The sequence below is a fragment of the Ammospiza caudacuta genome, chromosome 5, assembly GCF_027887145.1.
Source record: "Ammospiza caudacuta isolate bAmmCau1 chromosome 5, bAmmCau1.pri, whole genome shotgun sequence".
Taxonomy (NCBI): Eukaryota; Metazoa; Chordata; class Aves; order Passeriformes; family Passerellidae; genus Ammospiza; species Ammospiza caudacuta.
The window spans coordinates 9,492,021-9,514,649 of NC_080597.1; the positions used below are offsets into that span (position 1 = coordinate 9,492,021).

Here is a 22,629-nt window from a genome sequence, read left to right on the forward strand (position 1 = left end):
CAGCTCATGTACCATACTGATGTGGTACAGTGTTTTTGGTGCTTGTAGAACTGCCTGGCAAGTGCTTTCTCCAAAGGGAATTGCAGGCTTGAAATGGCAAATAAATTCTATGGTGTGCGCAGGAGGTGAGGTGTGATATGAATCTGAACACTTTGTTCAGGGAATGATTAATTACTCACCAGATGATGGCATTTTCCATTTTGTTCCAGGCACGGGTTTATGGGTGTGCATTCAATTCCATTCCCCTGAAATCCATCCTTACACTTGCAGTCATTCTGTCATTTCAATAAAACACAGCAATTCATTAAAATGATTAAAATAGTGTTCATATTCTAGACATGGTGAATTAGTTTCTCTGTCTTTCCATAGCTTGGCGTTGACTCCAGTGGAATGACACCGACTAATATCTGCAGGAGACCTTCATACCTGACATCCACTAATGCACTTTCTAAAAATGTGTTTGCTGAAAGAGCAAGGGAAAGGAGGGAACACCGGGACTGGAATTTAGGGAGACTGTTTTGGATAGAGAGCACCATGTGGAAATAACCTCAAGGCTGTGAGGGAGAGCAGGATTTGGGGAAGAAAGCAGGGTAGGAAGCCCATGGTCGAGGACATGCAATGCAGGTGGCATTGACTGTGAGCACCTACCTGCCCTGGCCCGATGTAGATGCAGGTGGCATTCTGGTGGCACTGTGCCGTGCTGGGCAGTAGGCAGGGGTTGATGGCTGAGCAGTCCCTCCCATCTCCTGTCCATCCTGCCTGGCAAACACACCTATGCTCCTCTGGGCCTGTCTGAACACACTCAGCCTAGGGGGAGATGCAGAGGCAGCCGTTCAGGACAGCTGCCTGTAGGCATCAGGCTTGTCCGAGCTCTGGAGAAAGAGCCTGGAGCTCCAATGAAAACCGTGACTCTCATGTAGAAGTTTCTGGCCAAGCCTTTCTCTTTGCTTGCCTTTCTGTGGGAAAATCATGTACTTACATTGACATTGCAGCCACCAGGGTTTAAAACAGCACAGGGGTCAGCTTTGGTGCAGCTGAAGCCATCTCCCTTGTAGCCAGGTTTGCAAACACAGCTACAGAGACAAGAGGAGGAAGGAGGCGTTACACGTGACAGGACAGCTCTAAAATAAAGTGATTGTTTTCCACTGCAACGTGCTATTTATAGGCAGCTTAAAATTGGTAACCTTGGATTCGTGATGCAAGTAGCTCAAGTATGTACATTATCTGGGGTTTTTTTTCCAAAATATTGATTGGGTTAATTGAGTCAAATCAGGGATCCATTCTCTGCGTGTGAGACAGGGAGTGGGATTAATTCTGAGCTGATGTTATCATTGCAAAGTTGGGCTGGCTTTGCTTTTACTCTCTCAGTTACACAGAAGATGGCTGTGTGTGAGACAATGAGCCCTCCTGTTTCCCTGGGTCCCTCCCCAGGATTAACCTAAATTGGAGGGGATTGTTTAAGCACTAAAGTTCTGCAGCATCCCCCATTATGCTTGTTGTACTCATTATGGATACACTGCAGCAAGAGGCAAACCTGCTGCATGTGAGGGTGAGCTTGAGGAAGTGCAGGGCAGCTGAAGCAGTAACCATTTTATGGGCAGGACTGGGGAACCTGTGCTGAAGTCTGTGGTGCTGTGGTGTGCAAAACTTACCTGGCCTGACCAGAGCGAGATATCCATCCTCAAACTGCTGGGAATTTCAAGGCTTAAACACCTAAATCACTAAGGGATGGTTAGAAATAACAGCTTCCGAAAATCTCTGTAGATGTTAGTAGGAAGGGAGGCTTTTAATCAAGGATCAGATCTGTATGCAACTCTCAGTGTTAAATATACAAGGTACAGGGTATTAAGAACTTGTAATTATTATCCTGCAATTCAAGGCTGATGTAGTGCATGGTTTTGCTTGTTTGCTGTTGCAGTGGCTGCTGTGTGTGCACTGCTGCCAGGGACTGTTTTGCTCAGGCAAACAGGAAAGAGCTGCAGCGCAGTGAATATTAATGGATGCAGGCTGCTGACTTACCTCACTGTGCCATCACTGAGCTGGCACTCTGCATGTGCATGGCAGAGCTGCAGGGAGGGCTCACAGGGAACAATCTGCTGCTCACAGAGTTTCCCTGTGTATCCAGCTCTGCAGGATCCAGGCAGGCAGCTCCCGTCGCTGTCTGCTCGGTTATCACACTTCCCATTGATGCAGGGGCACTCTGCCAGTGATAAACCACAGTGTGCAATTCCACAGTGGAAAAAGGCATTTTGTACTCCCACTTATTATGATTCAGCTCTTCCTATTTTTTTTTTCAAGACTCTCAACTTTTGCATTTTTTTATCTCATTCTGATGGAGGACTTTTGTTAACAATTATTTTGTTAATAATAGCCACATCTTTTCAGGTGTGTTTTATGTTTTAAAACCTGTTGTATCTTTACACTGCTCTTATCAATGAACTTCAGAGTGCTTCAGAGAAGTAGGAGCAAAATGCCATGTCCCAGACTATTAAAGTTACTCATTGCATGGCTTTTGCTGTGCTTTCAGTGACAGGGTAAGCCTTTAAACATTGAGCCCACAGATGCTCCAAGACCCTCCCCAGCATATTGCTAGGACTGAGTGGATTAGTGCTGCTGGAGGCACAGCAATGTGCCCAAGGGACACAGCAGGAAAGCTTTGTGCATTCCAAAGAATGTCAGTCACTAGTCAAGCAAACACTTGTTACTTTGGTGGGACTGGAGTTGAGGCACTACCACAATTCCTTATGGAATTTGTGTCTCAGCTTTTGCTCATGTACCTTTGAACCTTCAAGGGAGCTTTGTTTCATGAATGGCAGGCTGTTACATAACAAAAAATACTAAAAATAGTTTTGTAGATGAGGAATGTATGTATGTTTGATGTTGTATATACTATAGACTCTCAAATGTATTATGGTTTAGCTCAGTAGGATTAACTCTGTCAGTGCAGAACTGTGAGCTATAAAATCAAGCAGAAATTATTCAGTAAGGGTAGTTAAGTGGCCTGAACACAACCTGTTTATAGATCTAGTTGTTCTTAGATTACATATGTTTGGCATTGCAGGCAGAATCTGTTCTGTTGTGGGCAATAGCAGATGGGAACAAATAGCAAAAATTTTCTTTTTAATTACTTGCGTGAGGGAGACAGAAATCAAAAGAACAATTAATTAGTATAAAACAAGCTATACCCCCTGCAAAAAAAATTTAGAGTATTAAAAAATAAGAATATCTAAAAAATTTAGAGTATCTACACAGGCCTTACAATTCATCCCTTTGAAATAGAAATGAAAATACCCCAGGAACATCTTGCTTGTTTTCCACAGGGACTGTTTAGCAGCCAGGTAACTCCTGTCTGAACACCAGGAGGGTCTAAAAGTCCCTATTGGGGCTCCTGCTCACACTCCTGTGCTGAGGCTGTGGAGCTGCACTTACCTTTGTCACACTGAGGTCCAAATTTGCCAGGGTGTGAGCAGAACTGGCAGCTCAAGCCTTGAAATGCCTCAGAGCAAACACAAGTGCCATTTCCATCCAGTCCATCCATGCACTGTGACGTGGAAGGGAGGTGGTGGTTATGTATGAATTCAAACAAGTCTTTACCCTAGAAAGGAGACTATATGCCTGTCCATATTTTGTGACTGATAGACTCTCAGGAAGAACTCCAGCTTTGCTGAGACAGGTGTTTCAAAGAAAAACTTTGTGCTTTTTCTTTGTTGCTATATATTCTACCTTTCTTTGCAGTTTTTATGTGAGAATAGTGAGCTGGGGGAGGGGTCATTACACTGTGCTGTGCAAATTAAAATTATGAGAATGAGCCACTCAGCCTTGCCTGTGTGTTGGAACCCCAGAAATCTGCAATTTGGGCATCTGAGAAGTGACAGATCCCCTTTCCATCACTGGACACAGAGGAAGGGGGCAGCCCTTGTGGAGCCCAGCATTCCTGTTGGGCAGAAATGCTCCAGGGGCTTTTGGGACACAGCTCATCCTTCCCCCACCCTGGAGTGCAGGGTGCTGCTGGATGCTCTGCTTACCTGCCCATTCCCTGAGCAGGGCTTGGAGAAGCCTCCTGGGCATGGTCTGCAGCTAGGGCCAAAGAAGCCTTTGCAACACTTTGGTTCCTGCAAAACAAAGAAAATAGCCTTGTTTTTAGTGCTTTAGGGCAGAGGCAGTGCACAAAGACCAAATCTTTGCTGTGTTTCAGCCCTCTGAGAAATGCCTGCATGGACAACAGTCTCTGAAGAGCCTTGTGTTGAACCAGAACCAGCTCTGCAATGGCTTATTTAAAATGAGGAGGGGTGTTGACAGTTCTCTAAGGGGATGCTCTTGTTCTTCTCAGACTCAGTGTTAGCAATCCCCATCCTGTCCCCACTTATGAACATGCCAGTGGGTATCTGCCCATATTGTGTGCAGTCTCATATTTGCCAGTGGGAGTGCAGTGGAATTAGGCTGCAGGCAGTTTCTTTGGAATCTGGGATCAGGAACCTCAGGATGTTTCACCCCAGGGAGGTGCTGTGACAGCCAGAAATGCTGCCTTGATCTTCCTCCCTCCCCTCTGTACCAGGGTGGGATTTAGCCACCATGCAGCTCTGAATGGCCTTTTCAGTTGTATGTTGTTATTTATTTGTGCAGTGTCTTCTTTATCTGTTTATTTATAAAGTGTATTTTAAAGGACTGATTTGCCTGTGGGGTTCAAGACAACTAGGAATCAGCAAAAGGCTTACAAAGCTTACAGCTTTTGGACCCCTCTGCCTGTCACTAAGTGGTGCTCATGAAGTGCAGAAGCCTATTGAGGAGCCCCAGAAGGGTGTGAGGATCTCTTAGGACTGATGACTTCTCCAGAACTGGGCTTCCCAAGCAGTAGTTGGGGTGTGATTCTCCTTTCTGCTCCCCACTCATTGTTATCCAATATCATGGGAAATCCTGGGAGCAGGAGGGGATGAGTTGTCCTGTTCTTCATGGGTAAAGCTGCATGGGAAAATTAATACACTTGGGCTTGGAGCTTTATTTGAAAACTCCTGCATGGCAAAGTATGAGTGAGCTGTTGTCAATAACATCTGACAGCTATTCTGGATTTTCCCTGCTGTTTACCTCTGAGATGTACACCAGCTCCTCTCAGCCTGGTGTTGAAGTGCATGGAAACTACATGGACATGTCCAAACACCTCTCAACTCCAAAAGGAAAGTTCTCCATGTATAAGAGAATACTTTGGAAAACTTTTACATGCATTTCACCTTAAGGAACTGTAATTCTATAATTCTTTGCTGTAATATTGCAGGCTCTAGCACAGTCCATTCTTTGAAAGGTTGGGCATTCAATAATGTACCTCTGTTTTGAGAAAGATGTGCAAAAGGGAAACATTAGTATTTCTCAGCTATGTAGAGTTCTGTGAAACAGTTTTAATATCACAGCATAATTTACCTGGAGAACAAAAAGCACCTTGCTGGTATTGCATTTAAAAACTTTCTTAAGTTATGTATTTTTCACTGTATGAACTTTCTTTTCATTGTTTCTGACTACTGATTTATAGGACTACTATCAATGGATTTTTATAAAATGGGGAATAACATTCCTGTGCAAGACAGACTTGAATTTTGTAGCGAAATATTTTTTGTGGAGAAATATGCAGCTAAATTTTCATCTCTTAAATAGAAAGCAGATGGGAGATCTTCACTCCTTCCTGAACCTGTGTCTGCAGACTGTTACTTCAGGGAGGATGCTTAATCAAAAGGAAACTTTTAACAGATGTGAGGTCTATTTTAAACATATCCAGTTTATTAACTCCCAAAGCATTTTCATAGTGATTCTCATTCCTCACATCCCCCTCTGCTGAAGTGGGACTTGCTTCATCTGAGAAACAAGAGCTTCTATGAAGGATACAGGGAATTTTACAACAGCAAACAAAATAATGCTGGAATTGTCAGATGATTCAGTCATTACCAAAAAGAGATGAAAGTACCATCTATATTTGTATTTTTTATGCAGTCTCCTGTTTTCATATGTGGTTTTTTTTTGCTCTCTATATTGGCAGAGCAATAACCAAAATATGGGCATGCCTTCCCCCTGTGCCTTTTGTACAGCTGGTGAGTCTGCTGGGGAAATGTCTCAGGATGCTCTTGGGATGAAAAGGTGCTATACCAACTGCTGAGATGCATCCTTATGGATGGCATGCCCTGTAAACTTTAAGTACCTCTGTTTTATGAGGTTTTATGCTTCTAAGTGTTCCAGCATGAATCTGGAACCAAGGCAGAGCAGCCTGGCTGTATCTGCTGGCTCTGATTTTTGAAGAATTGTTGTTCATTTCCACCTTCTCCTTCCTTTCCCCACTTTTCCTTCTCACACTCCTTTCTTTTAATGAACATGAAGCTTCCTCAACAGAAGAAAACAAGGACATGAATGCACTGGTGTCCTAGACTCAGTATAATCAGTTAACTAATATAATGTGAGAGTCTAGTGAAGTCTACACATTAAAGTTCTATGAAAATATATTATTTTTCCTGGAAAAACACAGATTATCGAGTCTAGAATGCAGGCACTGTGAACAGAAATTTGTCTTGTGTATAGGTGGCAAAGAGAAAAATATTCTTTGGTTCTACGTGGTAGATCCAGTGGTACATAGATATTTTTTGTCTTCACCCTTTGGTTGCTTTTCCTGACTAACTAATTTATCACCATGTGGTGGTGACAGAGTCTGGCAATTGCATTACTGAGGAGATATAAACTCCAATGGCTGCTTTAAATGTGAATTCTCTACATGCAATAACCTCAGAGAGGCTGAACTTTTCAGATTGTGGATATGGACTTCATCAAAGCTGTTGTCCTTGTGACTGTCAATGTCTTGATCTTCAATCAAGTTAGCATAAATCCTAGAGCAGCATCCATTGTGTTACATGACTGTTTTGTAGCCATTGAACAGGAGACCATAAACCTGAATTATGGCACTTTTCCCACAGATTTATCACTGGGGCTGTGGGGAAAGAATCAGGTTTGGATTTAGTAGTCCCTTATGTTGTACAGGACTTAAAGGAATAAAGGATCAGAATTACAAAAGCATTTGTGCAGGAATTAGCTGAGGTACCAATACCACTACTATGCTTTCAAGGTATTATAAAAGCTCTTTTATAAGAGCTGCATGGTCATGTCTGAAGCTGGCATAGTGTCTGGCCTTTGTGCTTCTGAAAATTCCTGTAAGTGAGCCTTTACCCCTCTAGAACCTAAAAATCAGGCTGATTGTTGTGGGCAATGTTTCCCTCTGTTGATGTTGCTCTCTTTGATGCTCAGTGCCACTTGGTGTCACCTACTCAGTCCCTTCCTCCCCCTGGAATGGTTACATGGATAAGTATGCATTAGCCCAAAGGTTTCATTTTTAGGGATGCAAAGCTCTTGTAAGTGTGTAGATCTACCAGTTCCTACAGGGTTTGTGTCTTTTAACTCTTTAAAGACAATCAGTGTTTATTAGGTGCTGTTACTCCTGTTTTGAGAGTGATGGGAATGCTTGGTCAGAGTGAAAATTGCAAAAGCCATTGCTCCTTTGTGTTTTCCTGGCTAGCAGTGCTCTGCTTAAATCTTGGAATTTATAACTATATTTTAAACTATGCAGGAAGCTTTCAAGGCTGACTAAAGTTCCTAACCTAAATTTAATAATATATAATTATTAAATAATTATATATTATTTAATATATAATTTTTGGGAATATATAATATATAATGTTTGGGAAATAATTTTTGTGACCGACAGCATTGGTTTTGTCTTTAAATAAATTTTTGTTGATTACTTTAGGATAGATTGAGGTTGGACATAAATTTTAGGTAGGTTTTTGGTAAGGAATTCAGATTACTGGAGTGTTCTGGGTGTGGATTGCTTTTTGCATCAGAGATTGCTGCTTGGAGCCCTGTCTGGCTTATGATTATATTGCACATACAGCACTTTGTAGTTACTGCCAGAGGTAACAGATTTTACTGCCAGTGTTTTCTCCATTACATTTTGATGCTGTCCAGCTCTGCTGGGAACCTCTTTGCAGGCTGTGGTTCTGGACTGTTGCAAGCTTAGGACATTAAATGTTTTCCTTTTGTCACTGGCCCAGATGTGGGCTTGAACATGGTCCAGGGGCAGCTTCAGGGGCTGTGCTTACTCCAAGGCAAAGTTTGGTCTGACATTCAGCCCTCTTACCAGAAATAGCATCTCAGTGTTACCAAGTAAAGGCCTGCACTGTGTTACCCAAGAGAGCAAGGTTTGTCAGAATCCACCCTTTTAAATGGGAGAAGTTTTGTTTCTGGAGGAAAGCAGGGCTAGGGGAAATTGTGGCTGCTGAAAATGACATGTTTCTAATATATAAATATAAAATTATTATGTTAATATTTTAACTTGCTGTTTCCTTTCCTTGCATATTTATTATAAATTAAAATATTGGTCTGGAGTAGTTTCCCTGAGAAACAGGGAGTAGTTTTCCCTGAGAACATGGCTTTTCTAAATTCCCATGTTCTTGTATGCATAGATTGGATTCAGGAACTGGAGGAAAGAGACAAAGGGTATTTCAAAGGGTTAATGGAACCACTAGATTTTTTAAATCTGGTATAGGATGTGTTCATATGAGCTCCCTGTTTTCAGTACTGCTAGGCTGGTGGCCACTGATTTATTTATTTCCAAAAATATCTCTTTCAAATGGATGATATCAGAAAAAGTTAGTAAAATGAAGAGGAAGCTGCAATTCCTTCTTTGGAGGAGTTGTAGACACAGGTTTATTGTGATATCTCTTACCTTTGTGAGCTGACTTGTCTCCTCACACCAGTGTGGTAGGATTGGAACAATTGTGGGTGGGATGAGAACTCCCTCAAGGATATAAATGCGACCATTTTTTGCAACAATATCTGTTTCTTCCACTTTTTCTCCACTCACCAAGATTTGTCCCTATGGAACAATAAATTATTATTAATGATGAAGTGTTTTTAGCTCCTCAGTTTCTGATGATTTAATTTTAAGTGTTTAAAATTACTTTCTAGTCATGCTTCTTTTGAATTAGCGATCTAATTTTTATTATGCTTGTTTATGCAAGAAGTTCACATATATTGTGTGTTTTCTTGAATACTGGTTTTCAACAGAGGTATCTAAAGTTTTTCTATCAATCTGCCCTGTCAGCCTGTGTAACTGGGCAATAAGAGACTGCCAAAATGGGAAAACTGCTGATGACTTCAGGCACTGATTTCAGTGGGTTTAAGCATGCCTTGGTGTTCTCTCTGACAGAGGAGGGGGAAAGTGAGAGACAGTCTGGGGTCTATCCAAATTCACAGGAGAGTATAAAAAATATTTTTTTCTGCATTTACTCCTGCAGCTGCTCTGCCCTTACAAGAATTTTTATAGGTGCATCTCTACTCCAGAAGAGGAGGGAGCTAACCTAACAGATCAGCTTGGTTTTGCACAAGTACTGATGAATTAACACCATTAAAAATGTGTTCACTAGCTACATCAGGATCAGAGACTATAATATTACAGAGAGAAAAAGAATATTTTTGTGCACACTGATAAGTGTTTAAAATTACTAAAATATGTAACAGAATGATTTTAAATAGATTTTTTTTTTTAATAAGGCAGAGCATGAATGAGAATCATGAATCATTCCTGGACTGTGGAAAACCTTGTAGGCTGTTCTTGTATATCAATTAATGTTAACAGTAGGTGGGGGTGAGAAGTTGAAAATTCCTCTGCTAATGCCTCCCCTATCCCTTTTTATTGTCCCTGCATGCAAAGTTGCCTCAATCAGAGTGAGCTGCTCCCAGGGCAAGGCTGTGACTTACAGTGCTGGTTCTGTTAAAGTGGATGAGCTGCTCTGCCGTGGTCCTGATGTGCTCTATGGAGACAAGGCTGGCAACCTCTAGCTGAAATAAATATAAATTGGTTGAGACAAGTGTAATATCATTACTCTTTTTAAATCCAGACAGATTTCACAAGAAAGACTTTCTTTGGGAAGAGGAAATTATTATCAATGTGACAATTATTATCAATTGACTAACCAGCTTGTGTAACAAAGTGAGTGCCATTAAATCATAGCTGAGCTTGCTGGTTCCTGCAGGTGAGAACCTTATTGCTCAAAAGAATATTAATTTTCCTTCCAATTATAACAACCAGTCTAATTAAAGTTAATATTTTTCTCTAAATCAGCCCTGTTTGCATAGACCATTGTGGTGGTACTGGTACCACCACAAAAGAATATTAATTTTATTGCTTAAAAGAATATTTCTTTTCCTTCCAATTATAACAATCAGTCTAATCAAATTTTATACTTTTCTCTAAAAATAGAGGGCTATTTTTGTATAGAGGGCTGTTTGCATCCACAGACCATTGTGGTGGTGCTGGTACCATGGAGGTACATGTGGTTCTTATGTTCCCACTCTCTGTGCTGGGAGTGACCACATCAGATTATACAAACTGAGCCTTCCATTAAGGACACAGCCCTTTCCTTTCCTTCTTCCTTTCCTTCTTCCTTTCCTTCTTCTTCCTTTCCTCCTTCTTCCTTTCCTCCTTCTTCCTTTCCTCCTTCTTCCTTTCCTCCTTCTTCCTTTCCTCCTTCTTCCTTTCCTCCTTCTTCCTTTCCTCCTTCTTCCTTTCCTCCTTCTTCCTTTCCCCCTTCTTCCTTTCCCTCTTCTTCCTTTCCCTCTTCTTCCTTTCCCTCTTCTTCCTTTCCCTCTTCTTCCTTTCCCTCTTCTTCCTTTCCCTCTTCTTCCTTTCCCTCTTCTTCCTTTCCCTCTTCTTCCTTTCCCTCTTCTTCCTTTCCCTCTTCTTCCTTTCCCTCTTCTTCCTTTCCCTCTTCTTCCTTTCCCTCTTCTTCCTTTCCCTCTTCTTCCTTTCCCTCTTCTTCCTTTCCCTCTTCTTCCTTTCCCTCTTCTTCCTTTCCCTCTTCTTCCTTTCCCTCTTCTTCCTTTCCCTCTTCTTCCTTTCCCTCTTCTTCCTTTCCCTCTTCTTCCTTTCCCTCTTCTTCCTTTCCCTCTTCTTCCTTTCCCTCTTCTTCCTTTCCCTCTTCTTCCTTTCCCTCTTCTTCCTTTCCCTCTTCTTCCTTTCCCTCTTCTTCCTTTCCCTCTTCTTCCTTTCCCTCTTCTTCCTTTCCCTCTTCTTCCTTTCCCTCTTCTTCCTTTCCCTCTTCTTCCTTTCCCTCTTCTTCCTTTCCCTCTTCTTCCTTTCCCTCTTCTTCCTTTCCCTCTTCTTTCTTCCTTTCCCTCTTCTTTCTTCCTTTCCCTCTTCTTTCTTCCTTTCCCTCTTCTTTCTTCCTTTCCCTCTTCTTTCTTCCTTTCCCTCTTCTTTCTTCCTTTCCCTCTTCTTTCTTCCTTTCCCTCTTCTTTCTTCCTTTCCCTCTTCTTTCTTCCTTTCCCTCTTCTTTCTTCCTTTCCCTCTTCTTCCTTCCTTTCCCTCTTCTTCCTTCCTTTCCCTCTTCTTCCTTCCTTTCCCTCTTCTTCCTTCCTTTCCCTCTTCTTCCTTCCTTTCCCTCTTCTTCCTTCCTTTCCCTCTTCTTCCTTCCTTTCCCTCTTCTTCCTTCCTTTCCCTCTTCTTCCTTCCTTTCCCTCTTCTTCCTTCCTTTCCCTCTTCTTCCTTCCTTTCCCTCTTCTTCCTTCCTTTCCCTCTTCTTCCTTCCTTTCCCTCTTCTTCCTTCCTTTCCCTCTTCTTCCTTCCTTTCCCTCTTCTTCCTTCCTTTCCCTCTTCTTCCTTCCTTTCCCTCTTCTTCCTTCCTTTCCCTCTTCTTCCTTCCTTTCCCTCTTCTTCCTTCCTTTCCCTCTTCTTTCTTCCTTTCCCTCTTCTTTCTTCCTTTCCCTCTTCTTCCTTTCCCTCCTCCCAACAGAGATTGGGGTGGGAATGAACTTCCCCCCCCCCCCCAGGAAAAACAGGGAGCTTGCTTAGAGGATGCAAAAACCAGCTCTTTGTGAAAAACAGAAGACTGATTTTAGCAGAATAGGCTCAGAGGTAGCTCGATTTTAATGGCAGAAAGTCTTTTCCCTGCTACCCATGCCTGCAGCCCTGACAATGGCCCTGCCAGTGGCTCCTGTCCCTGCACCCTGGGCTGGCAGAGCAGCTGTGCTCACCTCAGTGTTGGAGACAATGTGATATCTGACCAGCTCCAGCAGCTTCCAGGAACCCTGCCAGGGCACAAAAGAGACTGTTTAACCCAAAATGAGCCTCAGAAACCCAGTCTGTCTTGTGGAGTGGACATGGGGGTCAGAACAGCACCACTGGCTGGTGCACCAGAAACCTCTGGGTCAGTGTTCAGCTTGTGGCAGGCACCCTGGCCTTTCACACCCTCAGCCCTACACCACATTTTATTTTGCCATGGGCATTCCATGGCATGGATCTGTTTTGGCACAGGCAGGAGGTGTCCATGGGATAGCATACAAATATCCACCTCCTGGGACCCCACCAGCAGTGACTCCCATCCTGTGGGACCCTTGTGGCAGCTGCTTCCATTGTCTATTCCCACCAAGGGTGATGCATTTTAAGGGAGGTTTTGGGGGTGTGCCAAGGGTCTGTCCAGGCTGTGATGTCTGGGCAAAAGCAGGAGCCTGGTGTAGAGGAACATCATCCCTGTATGGGATGGGAGACTCCAGATCCTCTTCCTCTCTAGGTGTTTTGATCTTTAATTGATAAAGATGGCTTTCAGCCTTGATCATAGGAGCTAATTTAGCTGAATGCTGGACAATGTATGTATGAATTTCCTGTCTGAGAAAGATTTTCCTTATGGAAAGACTGTACCTCTGCAGAAAGCAGGTAATCCAGAACCTCAGCTTTCATGTTACTCAGAGCCTTGTTGCTTGGAACAAAGACTGTGTAAGCCTGGTTGTCCTGCTCTAAATCCATTCCTAGGCCAGTTTTCTGTTTTGGTTTAAAAATAAAAGGGAAATTAAATATCAATATTTAAAAATAAAAGGGAAATTACATATCAAGAACATCTGAAAGTAGCCTTATGTAATTGCTTTAATGGATTCTTACCTCTATCAAAGATGTAAATTGGCTGCATCTTCCATTAGCCTGAAGTAATGACATAATAGTTTTCTGAAGTAGGATAAAAGTAAGATTTGTTTTAGTTGGGAATATGAAATAAGAGCCAGCTCTTATGAGACATTTTTTGAATTACTGTGTGAATCTCAGTTGTTACAGGTTGAATACATCTCATTTGGGGGCCTGGTAGTGCTTGGAAATGATTGAGATGGAAGCACTTTTTTCCTGGTTCTATGCTGTAGCATATAGTTAGATTTTGTCATTTTTTGTCATTTTATAGTTAGATTTTGTCATTTTCCTGAAATACTGGGTGGTCACAGGAAACACAGCTCTATGTGTATGGGGAGTTTTTATCTCTTCATCCTCAGCACAAAAATAATAGAGGAGTAAAATATTTGAAAAATACAACATAAGGAAGGGAACTTTTAAGGAAGCATGATAAGCTGGGCACCAAAACCCCAAAGCATTTAAAATCACCTTTTTTTTTTTTTTTTATATTAGCCTTTTGGGGGAGAAATCTGTTATCTGTACAGATGTTCCTCCTTTTAGTGTGTGTGATTCTGGCATTCAGTGAAATTCACTGATCATGACTGCCAATTTTCCAGAGAACCAACCAGATGCAGTGAGAACATCCAAACCCTCCATGGTCCAGCTTGGCAGAAGGGGGAATTTGGTCTGTTTTCTGTGGAAATGGTGTCCTTACCTTTCACTTTGAATATTGCTTCTGTGGCTGATGTGCAATGGCTCAGTAGAGTTTTTTTAATATTTGTCAGTCACCCTCCTTCATCTCCACACCTCGTGAAACTATTTTAAGAGAAATTTTGACATTGCATGTCTGTAACTTATGGCTCACCTCTTTGCTGCTCTCAAATGTTGGCTCCACGTTGTCCATGGCTTTGTCAATAATGTGCAAAATTCCATTGTAAGCAATAATATCTCCCTGCAAAATTTTTCCTTTCCCCCTTCCTCCTTGGATTCTAATCCTTAATTGTTTATCCTGAAAGAAACCAGGCAATGGATAATGAATTCTTTATTAGGAAATGACAGCAGAGTGTGTACACAGGTTGAATGTACTCTAAGACACCTTCTTGTTGCCAACACCTAAAAAATTTAAATCTGGTGAGGTTAAGATTTCTTCCAATGCTTATCGAGGAAATGGGAAAAATCCTTTGGATGAGGATCACATTCTTTTGCTTCAGGACAGCAAAATTCAGAACGGAAACAAAGGCGGGCCCTGAGGGGAATTCAGTGTACCTGAAAGTGTTGTGGTGACTGCTTGTAATAAAAATCTGTCAGGAAATGATTTAAAATATTGTTGCGCTGGAAAGGTCTGCTCCTATTATCTTGTGGGGCTCTAACCCATTTCCTTATGTTCAATGTATATTTAAAACAACAAAATGTTGCTGATTCTGCAGTGTACTGAAGCCTTCAGGAAACAAACAGGGCTCAGACAGCAAGGATATTTTCCTGTTATAAATAGAGTGTACTCATTGAACATACAAAATAGATATTTCTGCTCAGATGCCACTGATCTACTGCAAAACATGAGAAGTACTTGATTGATAAGAATTCCCTATTTATTGAGTAAGTAATTAAGTACTTATTTATTAATATGAGAATTTGTTGATAAGAATTGATAAGATTGATAAGAAGTAGTGCCAAGTCACTCAGCACTGATGCATGACTAAAGGTAACTGTTTTTTTTGCTGGTTTTAGTGGGAGCTTTGATGCCAGGGAGGTTTCAAGTTTGATTTGAGCTCCTTGTGGCCATGGCTGTGGTTTTTCCTAATTCCATTTATCTTCACCCTGATGTCTCCCTGCAGAAAGACCTTTCCTGCTCCTTGTGAAGGGAACAGAGAGCACTATCCCTGCTGTGGGAGGCTGAAAAGCCACTTACCTTTTCTCCCTTTGATATCTCTCCTGACTTGCCAGTCAAAGTATATATTATATTAGCATTAGTCAAGCTAGTGGTGTTCAGTTGACCTGCAATAATATGGAGTTTAAGGAAGTACTGGGCTTTCTGTTTATTTTTCAGAAGTTCCTTTACCTAGAAAAGCAGAGGAACAGAAATTTATTTCAATGCAGGCTTTATCTAAAAAAAAAAAAAAAATCACGGTGAATGCTTTTTTGCTCTCTTCAGTTGTTACATTCTGAAATTACATATTTTATCATAAAGTGAGGTGATGAGGTCTGAAAAAAGTGGAGACTCTCTTGGTTTTGGTTCAGCTCACATTTTACCCTTATGTAAAATGTGCTTCATGAGCAGCAGGTGCCTCCAGAACTGTCCTGATGTCAGTGGAAAGAGCTACTTAAATGTCAGTCTCTTTTTTGTTTTTTCACTAAAGCCATTATTTTTTTTATTCCCCTTATGACAAAGGTGGCCTGCAGGCCTTGCTGCTGACAATTCAGATCTTAGTCCAAGCCCTGGTTCAGCTGAGTGAGAAGACTTTGAGCATGGTCATGTTAAACAATCCAAAACTTAGCTTGGGGTATGATAGTGTTCCACCCTAACTCACCAAATTATTTTGTTTTTCTTTAAAGTGGGAAAAATGTGGCCTGTGGCCCCAGATTTAAATGTGACTGGAAGTGTACTAGAGCAAATTGTTTATATCTGCTGAATCAAAACACAACACAGATGAGATTTCTGCAGAAACCAAATCCCCCAAATGTGAAACCTTTCCTCTTGTTTACTTACATTTGTGCCTTTGAGTCCCTTGTTTGTTGGTACAAGCACAGTAAATGGTCTCAGAGTGCTCAGCTGCCATTCATAGGTATTTTCTTATGAGAAGAAGGAATAAAAAAAGTTTAAATGCCTATTGAAAACCTCATTTGCCAAAGGGACTGTGCAAAGCTGTGAAGGGAGAATAAGCAATAATAGTATCTGATTACTAAATATTAATTTAAGGTTCTAAAGTGCAAGCCATTAAAAGATGAGAAAACAGATGGGGATGTGAAATAAAGGCGCTGTTGCACATTTGACACAAAATGAGGCAAAACATTCAGGATGCTTCTGGCAGCCTGGATTCTGTGGCATGCAGGCCAGAGCAAGGACACAGAACCAGCAGCTTCTTTGGGGAACATTTAAATCAATTCAGTCTCTATGGGGTAAGAAATATGCAGCTGATAACCTGCTGGTACTGCAAATATCAGGTAACCAGAACTAGATGCACTGAAAGTTAATTAGGATTCATTTACTTCTCAGAAGCTATTTCTGTATCCAGGGCAGCAGCAAGAGAGACCACTGGTTCTTCAGCTGAGGGCATTGAATATTTCTGATATTCAGCTCTTTTTCTAGAGGTATAAAATCAGAACTGAAAAAATCTCTACAGTTGTTACAGGTGTATTGTACAGCGAATGTATCTCAAAATTAATATGCTGTCCTAAAAAAATCTATAAATTCTTAGCTTTTGGAATACATCGGTGTGGAGTGAACATATTTTAAGTTAAGCTGGTTATAGTGGTCAATGTGTCTTTGTAGCTTCTGGCAAGTTGATCATATGGCACATTTATGTCCAAAACTTAACCAAAGCACATGAAATCTGGGTTGTTGTTAGCTCAGCAGGCTGGGCACTTTTCAGACATGTGAGGAGAAATGCACAGAGAAACTGCACCTGAACTCTCACTGCTGAGCCAATGCATATTGATCCTCAGCACTGAGCATGAAAAGCTCTACCAGGTTTTGACCTTGGCCAGCTATGGGGGATTCTTATTCCTTCTGTTCAGGAATTCAGGGTCTTTATTTTAATTGCTGGGCTCTGTGGGAATGAGCAAATTATATTAAAGAGAAGGATTTCCCCCCCCTTACATTTACAAGTTAAAGTCCAAGATCCAGCTCAATTTCAGCAGTGTTTGTTCAAACCTCAAATTTTTGGCCATAGAGAAGATGATGAAGGCTGTTAGGTTGTTCAGTCCACCAGGTAACTGGGAATGCCAGTGTTTTTGGTGGACTTATGTGTGCCATTCTAGGCAAAATCTTTCTCCAAAACACTGGCGTCAGGGAGAAGAAGTGGGGTAACCCCGCTTGTCACACTGTGGGGCGAAATCCACCGGTGATGTTAAATGATGTGTGAGTGGTTGTGGAACATGTTTAGCACTTCTACAATATTCTTGCACTCTGCATTCATGGTGTGAGGAGCAGAGCAACTTCAGGTGGTCTGAGGGGCTTTGCAGTGGGCAGCACGTGTGCTGTCATGCTGGGGGGCAGACAGGAGGATCAGCCCCCTGGGCTCTGCTTTTGTTCATTTACTCACTGAACCTCCACAGCCTCCCAAAAAACTCACTTCTTTACCAAACCAGGGCACTCACCCATGAGCAGGAGGCTGGATGTCAGCTTGCCCTGCCACTGTCCTCCCACTTGTGCATTCAGCTCCTGGAGGCGCTCCACGATGTTCCCATGGCACACGAATCCATTCCCCACGGAGCCCTCCTGGCACGTGCACCTGGGGAGGGATTGGCATTTCAGTTGTGCCTCTCAATAAACTGGCACCAGGTGTCACCTGCTCCTCCTCTGAAGGCGGTTCCAGGAAACACTGGTGCACTGGGGTTAATTCTCTGCTTTTGCAAGCTGTGAAGTGTGTTAGTGGGCAGGAGACAGCAGTGTCTGGCTTGCAGGACCTTTGAATAGAGGCAATATGCAGCCTCTGTTTCCAAAAGTGTTGTGGCTGCTGGAGCCCAGAAATCTACTGAATTTAGATAGAATGTAAGAGAATAGAGATAGTGCAGAAGGCAATCTCACCCCTGAGGAGTTGCAGCTGTGCTAATCACCAAAGATTAGGAACACCTGCCCTTAATGGGCCACAGGTGTGTCCAGTGAGGATGAGTGCTATAAAAGAGTGGGTTAGCTGGGTGAGGAGAGGTGGAGTTTGTTGGCTGTGTTGTGAGGAACTGCCCATGAGAAATCACCAAGAAGGTATGGAATTTTTGCAAATAAGATAAGAAGACCTGTTCTGTTTGTGGGTGAGAGAGCAGAGAATAAATGTGTCAGGTGTGGCTCTTGCAGCAGGGAGTCTGTTTTGTGAAGAGCTCACTCATGGGATTTGGCAGGATTAATGGTAGTTAAGGGTAGTGATAGTGTAGCCACATTGCTCTTCACAGAGAAAAGCAAGGTGCAACTCTTCCCAAGAATATTTCTGAGATTCACATTCTCTGAGCCTCAGAGAAAGGAAAAACAATTCTTATCTCATTTGCTGTGCCCGTGTTTGTGCAAAAGTAGAATGCAATATGGAGATTGTTTACCCAAAGTGATGGTGTTTTGTTTCCTTGGCCTATTAGGGCCAAATGTGTGTATGTGTAGGGACTGTGGGCTGACAGTCACAAGATTTTGTGCAGTTGTGTGCAGAGTTGAGTGCCTGGCAGATTCTGTTTAGATGTAATATAATATAGTATAATAAATTAATTAGCCTTCTGATGAGATGGAGTCAGATGCATCATTCTCTCCTCCTCGCTGGGGGCAAAAATATCTTCTGTAAGATAGCAGCTCATCAATCCCTGCAATAGCTGCATTGGTTTTGTAGAAAAAGTTTTTTTTCCTTTCAACACAAAAAAGTGGTGGTTTGTTACCCTGCCCTTTAAGTAATGCCACCATTTTGGGCATTAATACTTTTATTTTTAACATTATATTTTTTTCTGCTGTAGCACAAAATCTTGTGATTTTTTAGATGTAGGTGTTGCTGCTGCTGTGTCTCTTCTGAAAATGGAATTATTCTGTAAATAGCATCTGATATGTAACACCCTGTCTGTTTTCTGGGGACTCCAGCCTGTGGGGGTACCAGTGGGCTGTGCCTGGCCCAGTACTCTGGGTGCCTAAAGCAGACCCAGGTCACAGTGCCCATGAAATGGACAGACAGACACTGGATTAACAGTGCCCTTCCCAATTAAGTCTGCAGCATGTTCAATATTCATATAAGCTCTAACCACAATGGTTCATCTCTCTGGATATTTGTTTCCTAATGGCATCACTGGAGAAGGAACATTACTGAGATGCCCTTTCTATAATTGCTCATTTGCATGTGCTGGTTGTTAAAACCCCACCCCTGCCCCTCACACCCCACAGCAGCACCAGCCAGATGCCAGACCCTCTCCTTTTTCCCATCTATGGTCTCTGCTGCAGTGAGAGCCATGTTATTGGAAAGTCCCAAGTCCCTGCAATCTGGGGAGCTGCATACAGGCTCAGAGGAGCATTGAGATTTTGGCCAAGAGTGTCAAGCTTTGACTTTGTTCCTGGGTAAAAATGGCAATCTGAAAGCAACCTAAATTTTTAGGATGCTATTCTGAGGGTGAATCCACTTCTTTGTAAGGGGATCTCTTGAGCAGAGAGAGCATGACTGTGGAGCCTGGATGAAGGGTTTACAGCTGGGAGAGAGGAGCAGCTGCTCCTTGGGAGCTGATCCATTTTTTCTGGTGGGGCAAATATTGCTGAATTGCTGTAGGTAGCTCCCTTCCCCTTCTGAACAGAGAGGAAAACAACTGAGGCTTCAAAGGAGCTGAGAAATAGCAAAGTAGAAAAAAGGAACTACCCTTGAAATATGGCACAAATCAGATCCAGGTTTCAAAATAAAGCTCTCTTCTCTTTTTCATCCAATGTTCATAAAGAAGCAGGTGTTTAAACATAATGACTTTTTGGCTATCATTTCTGGGGGCACAGTGAACTGCAGAAATGCCTGCATGGTTTGAAACTTCTCTTCTGAGGACAATACTGCTCATAACTGTGCAAGCATCCAAGTGACATAGCTTGGATTTGTGTGCCAAAGGAAAGCATTGAGCAGTTACAGATTAGCACCTATTGCATGGGATTGAGCTCTTCAACCTGTGTGCTTCCTCACTCCTTTTGATGGAGAAATTGATTTTCTGTGGCTGGGCATGGGGAAAACCAGCAGGACTGGAAAAGATGGGAACTCTCACCACTTCAGCTTATTCAGGGAAGAAAAAACTCTATTTCTCTGGAAGAGGAAAGCTCAGCTTTCTGTCTCCATTTTACCAAAACCCTCTATAATATGATAGAGTTTTGGTTTATGAAGCTACTAATTTCCACATTGAAGACCTAGAGGAAAAATAAGAGTGGCATTAAGAGAAAATAATAGAGTTTAACTGGCAGTAGGGCAGCGCTCCTTGGAAACCAGAGAGGTTATGATCTAATATGCAGTGTATTTCTGCATTGGCTGGGGCTACATAGGTCCTGGGCAAGGCTGATCACTGTGCTGAAGCTACAATAGAGAAAGGGTCAGCACTCATTCAGGAAAAATCTGCACGGGAACATAAGACAAAGGCAATTGTGATTTTTGAGGAGTTTGCTGTGTTATAGTCACAAATCAAATGTTTGGGGTTTTTAAATCTTTGCCTGTATGAGAGATTTATTCCTGTACAAATAATTTAGTTCTGGAGAAAGTAGAACTGTCTGTGTGAGGAATAATAATAGCACAACTGTATCCTTCAACAGAGCAAACCAAAACAGAAATGGAAAGGAAACAATGCAGTTTTGTGGCCTCTGTTATAGCTCTGTGTTTTAGAAAACAAACAAACAAAAACAACCAAAAAAGCCCTCCCAAAACACACTTAAAATCTGATGCAGCCAAAATGCAGTCTGTCACTTATCAGATCATATTTTTTTGTGCCCACAGTTACAAATTAATGTTTTTCTTTTTAAAGTTCCTCTTTCATAAAAGCATTTTCCTTAGCTCAAGTTTTATTTCAATCCCACTCTATTCTTCTGTACTTTTTTTGCCATTAAATATCTTTAAATAGATGATGTGCAGAGAATTTTTATTGTTCTATTCCATCCCCAGTAATAAATTTTTAATTTTCTTATTCTAAGATTCTCAAAACTTTCTCAGCTTTCAAAAATTGTTTTACAATGGTGAAACAGTGACTAATTAGGGGAAAAAAAACCTCCTGATTTTGAATTTTATTTCAAAATTTCAGCTGCTGTTGTGCAATATGGCAGTACTCTATACTAAGTGTTGTGTGAGTCTGTAGTGAGCAGTTTGAGTAGCATGTTTTGCTGTAGAAGAGAGAGAGGGGACATTCTAGATAAATTTCTTTGAAATGCACAATATCTGATGCAGAAGTGATGCTGGTATTACCCAGCCAGGAAAGCTGCATGGTGACACAAGGGCTGGCAATGAGAATATTCTCCTGAGAGAATGCTTTCTGTCCATGGATCTAGGTGATAATTTGTTCCTAACTTACAATAAATGGCCTGTGTTGTCCTTCATGTTCAAGCTCTCAGCTCCCAAAAACTGTTGTTTCAGGCACTTTAACCCAGTACCTGCCATCACTGGGCTATAGAAACATATAAACCAAATTCTGTGTTTTAAGAGAGCTTTGTAGAGTTTAGTGCCACCTGTGCCTTTTTCCTAACATCCATGCACAGCAAAATGCAAGTCTGCCAGAGGTTTTGCAGTTTCCCCCTTGCTTGACTCGAGGTTTTTAGCAATCTGCTGGGGTTGGTGTTGCTTTCACAGCCTGGGGGGCAGATTCCCTGGCTTTGTCTGAATTAGTGCACTCAGAAGGGGCAGGGCTCCAGTGCTAGCCCATAATTAATGCTGATTAATTTTCAGCATGCTGCCTGGTGTGTTTCTGGCCCGCACCAAGGAGCATTTTCCCTGGCAGTGCCCAGGGAAAGCATGTGCCAGGGACTGCTGCCAAGAGAAAGTTACTCTGTTTTGGAAGAGACTTTAGCTGTGAGACAGACAATGCTGCTTGCCCCGAGGAGGAGAAAAGAGGTTTTGGCCCCTTTTATTTACTAGTGTAGAAATGACCTCTGAGTGCTTTAAAAATAAAACTTAATTGGTATTAGCAAATGGCCTGCTGAAATCTATCACTGTGTTAATGGCCCTAACCCCATTAAATCTTGTAATTTGTCCTTGATAAAGAAGCCATTAAAGATAACTTCAGGAGGTGTCCAGCTACAGGATTTGTTTTAGCAGCCTATTTACTGGGGAAGGAGGGAGAAACTATGGGAAAATTTCAAAAGCAAAAAGACTCACGTAATCTGTCCTGGTGCAACTGTTGAGCATTTGGCTTTTTTGTGGCAGGTGTTGTTTGTTTCACAGCTGTCCATCATGCTGCAGCCTTTCCCAGGTACAAAGTTGGTATAATGCTCCTTGCATTCACAGTGGGACTGAATCAGAAGGATGAGAGAGGGGAGAGAAAATTAGCAGTGCAGAAATTGTGGATTTCAGCATAATTTCTGAAACTAGAGCTTGAACACAGTGTCTTAGCTAATTACCTGGTGAGTTCTGACACAAATATAAAGCTTATATTTGTACACACCAGCCTGTGTTTCAGCCATGTGCACTTCACTGAGACATGACCATGAACTGCAAAAGAGCCCTGAATGATTAAGTCCCTTTTTGGCTCTTCAGGGTGTCCAAGCAAACCCGGCCTTTTGAAGCCTTGCTTTTTTGATGGTGCAAGTTTTACACACAAAAATTGGAGCCAGTTCCCAACACCATGAATAATAAGTAGTCTTTGTAAAGTGCTCTGTTCATTGATTGTTTTCAAAGACTCAGATTGCTTCTTTCCTAAACAGCCCAAATTTAGACATGTTTATGTATTACCAGTATAAGGACCCTGCTGGTTCTACAAGTCCCCTGTGTCAGAGAGACAGAATTTAACAGGGAGAAGATTTATTTCTGTTGCCTCCATTTTGGGAGGGCAAATCA

General features: G+C 42.0%; 1 protein-coding gene across 1 annotated transcript in view; it reads right to left on the reverse strand.

Moving 5' to 3' along the window:
• Nucleotides 1-22,629, reverse strand: part of STAB2 (stabilin 2) — an 82,560-nt gene that overhangs the window by 46,021 nt on the left and 13,910 nt on the right. Inside the window, exons 9-24 of the mRNA XM_058804703.1 lie at nucleotides 21,952-22,085; nucleotides 17,273-17,406; nucleotides 15,663-15,745; nucleotides 14,865-15,014; nucleotides 13,821-13,964; nucleotides 12,959-13,021; nucleotides 12,722-12,841; nucleotides 12,058-12,111; nucleotides 9,784-9,864; nucleotides 8,750-8,899; nucleotides 4,026-4,112; nucleotides 3,430-3,541; nucleotides 2,020-2,200; nucleotides 980-1,073; nucleotides 649-807; nucleotides 180-275 (exon numbers count right to left, since the gene is read on the reverse strand). Coding sequence (XP_058660686.1) covers nucleotides 180-275; nucleotides 649-807; nucleotides 980-1,073; nucleotides 2,020-2,200; nucleotides 3,430-3,541; nucleotides 4,026-4,112; nucleotides 8,750-8,899; nucleotides 9,784-9,864; nucleotides 12,058-12,111; nucleotides 12,722-12,841; nucleotides 12,959-13,021; nucleotides 13,821-13,964; nucleotides 14,865-15,014; nucleotides 15,663-15,745; nucleotides 17,273-17,406; nucleotides 21,952-22,085 — 1,842 coding nt within the window. The remainder of the gene's footprint in view (nucleotides 1-179; nucleotides 276-648; nucleotides 808-979; nucleotides 1,074-2,019; nucleotides 2,201-3,429; nucleotides 3,542-4,025; nucleotides 4,113-8,749; nucleotides 8,900-9,783; nucleotides 9,865-12,057; nucleotides 12,112-12,721; nucleotides 12,842-12,958; nucleotides 13,022-13,820; nucleotides 13,965-14,864; nucleotides 15,015-15,662; nucleotides 15,746-17,272; nucleotides 17,407-21,951; nucleotides 22,086-22,629) is intronic.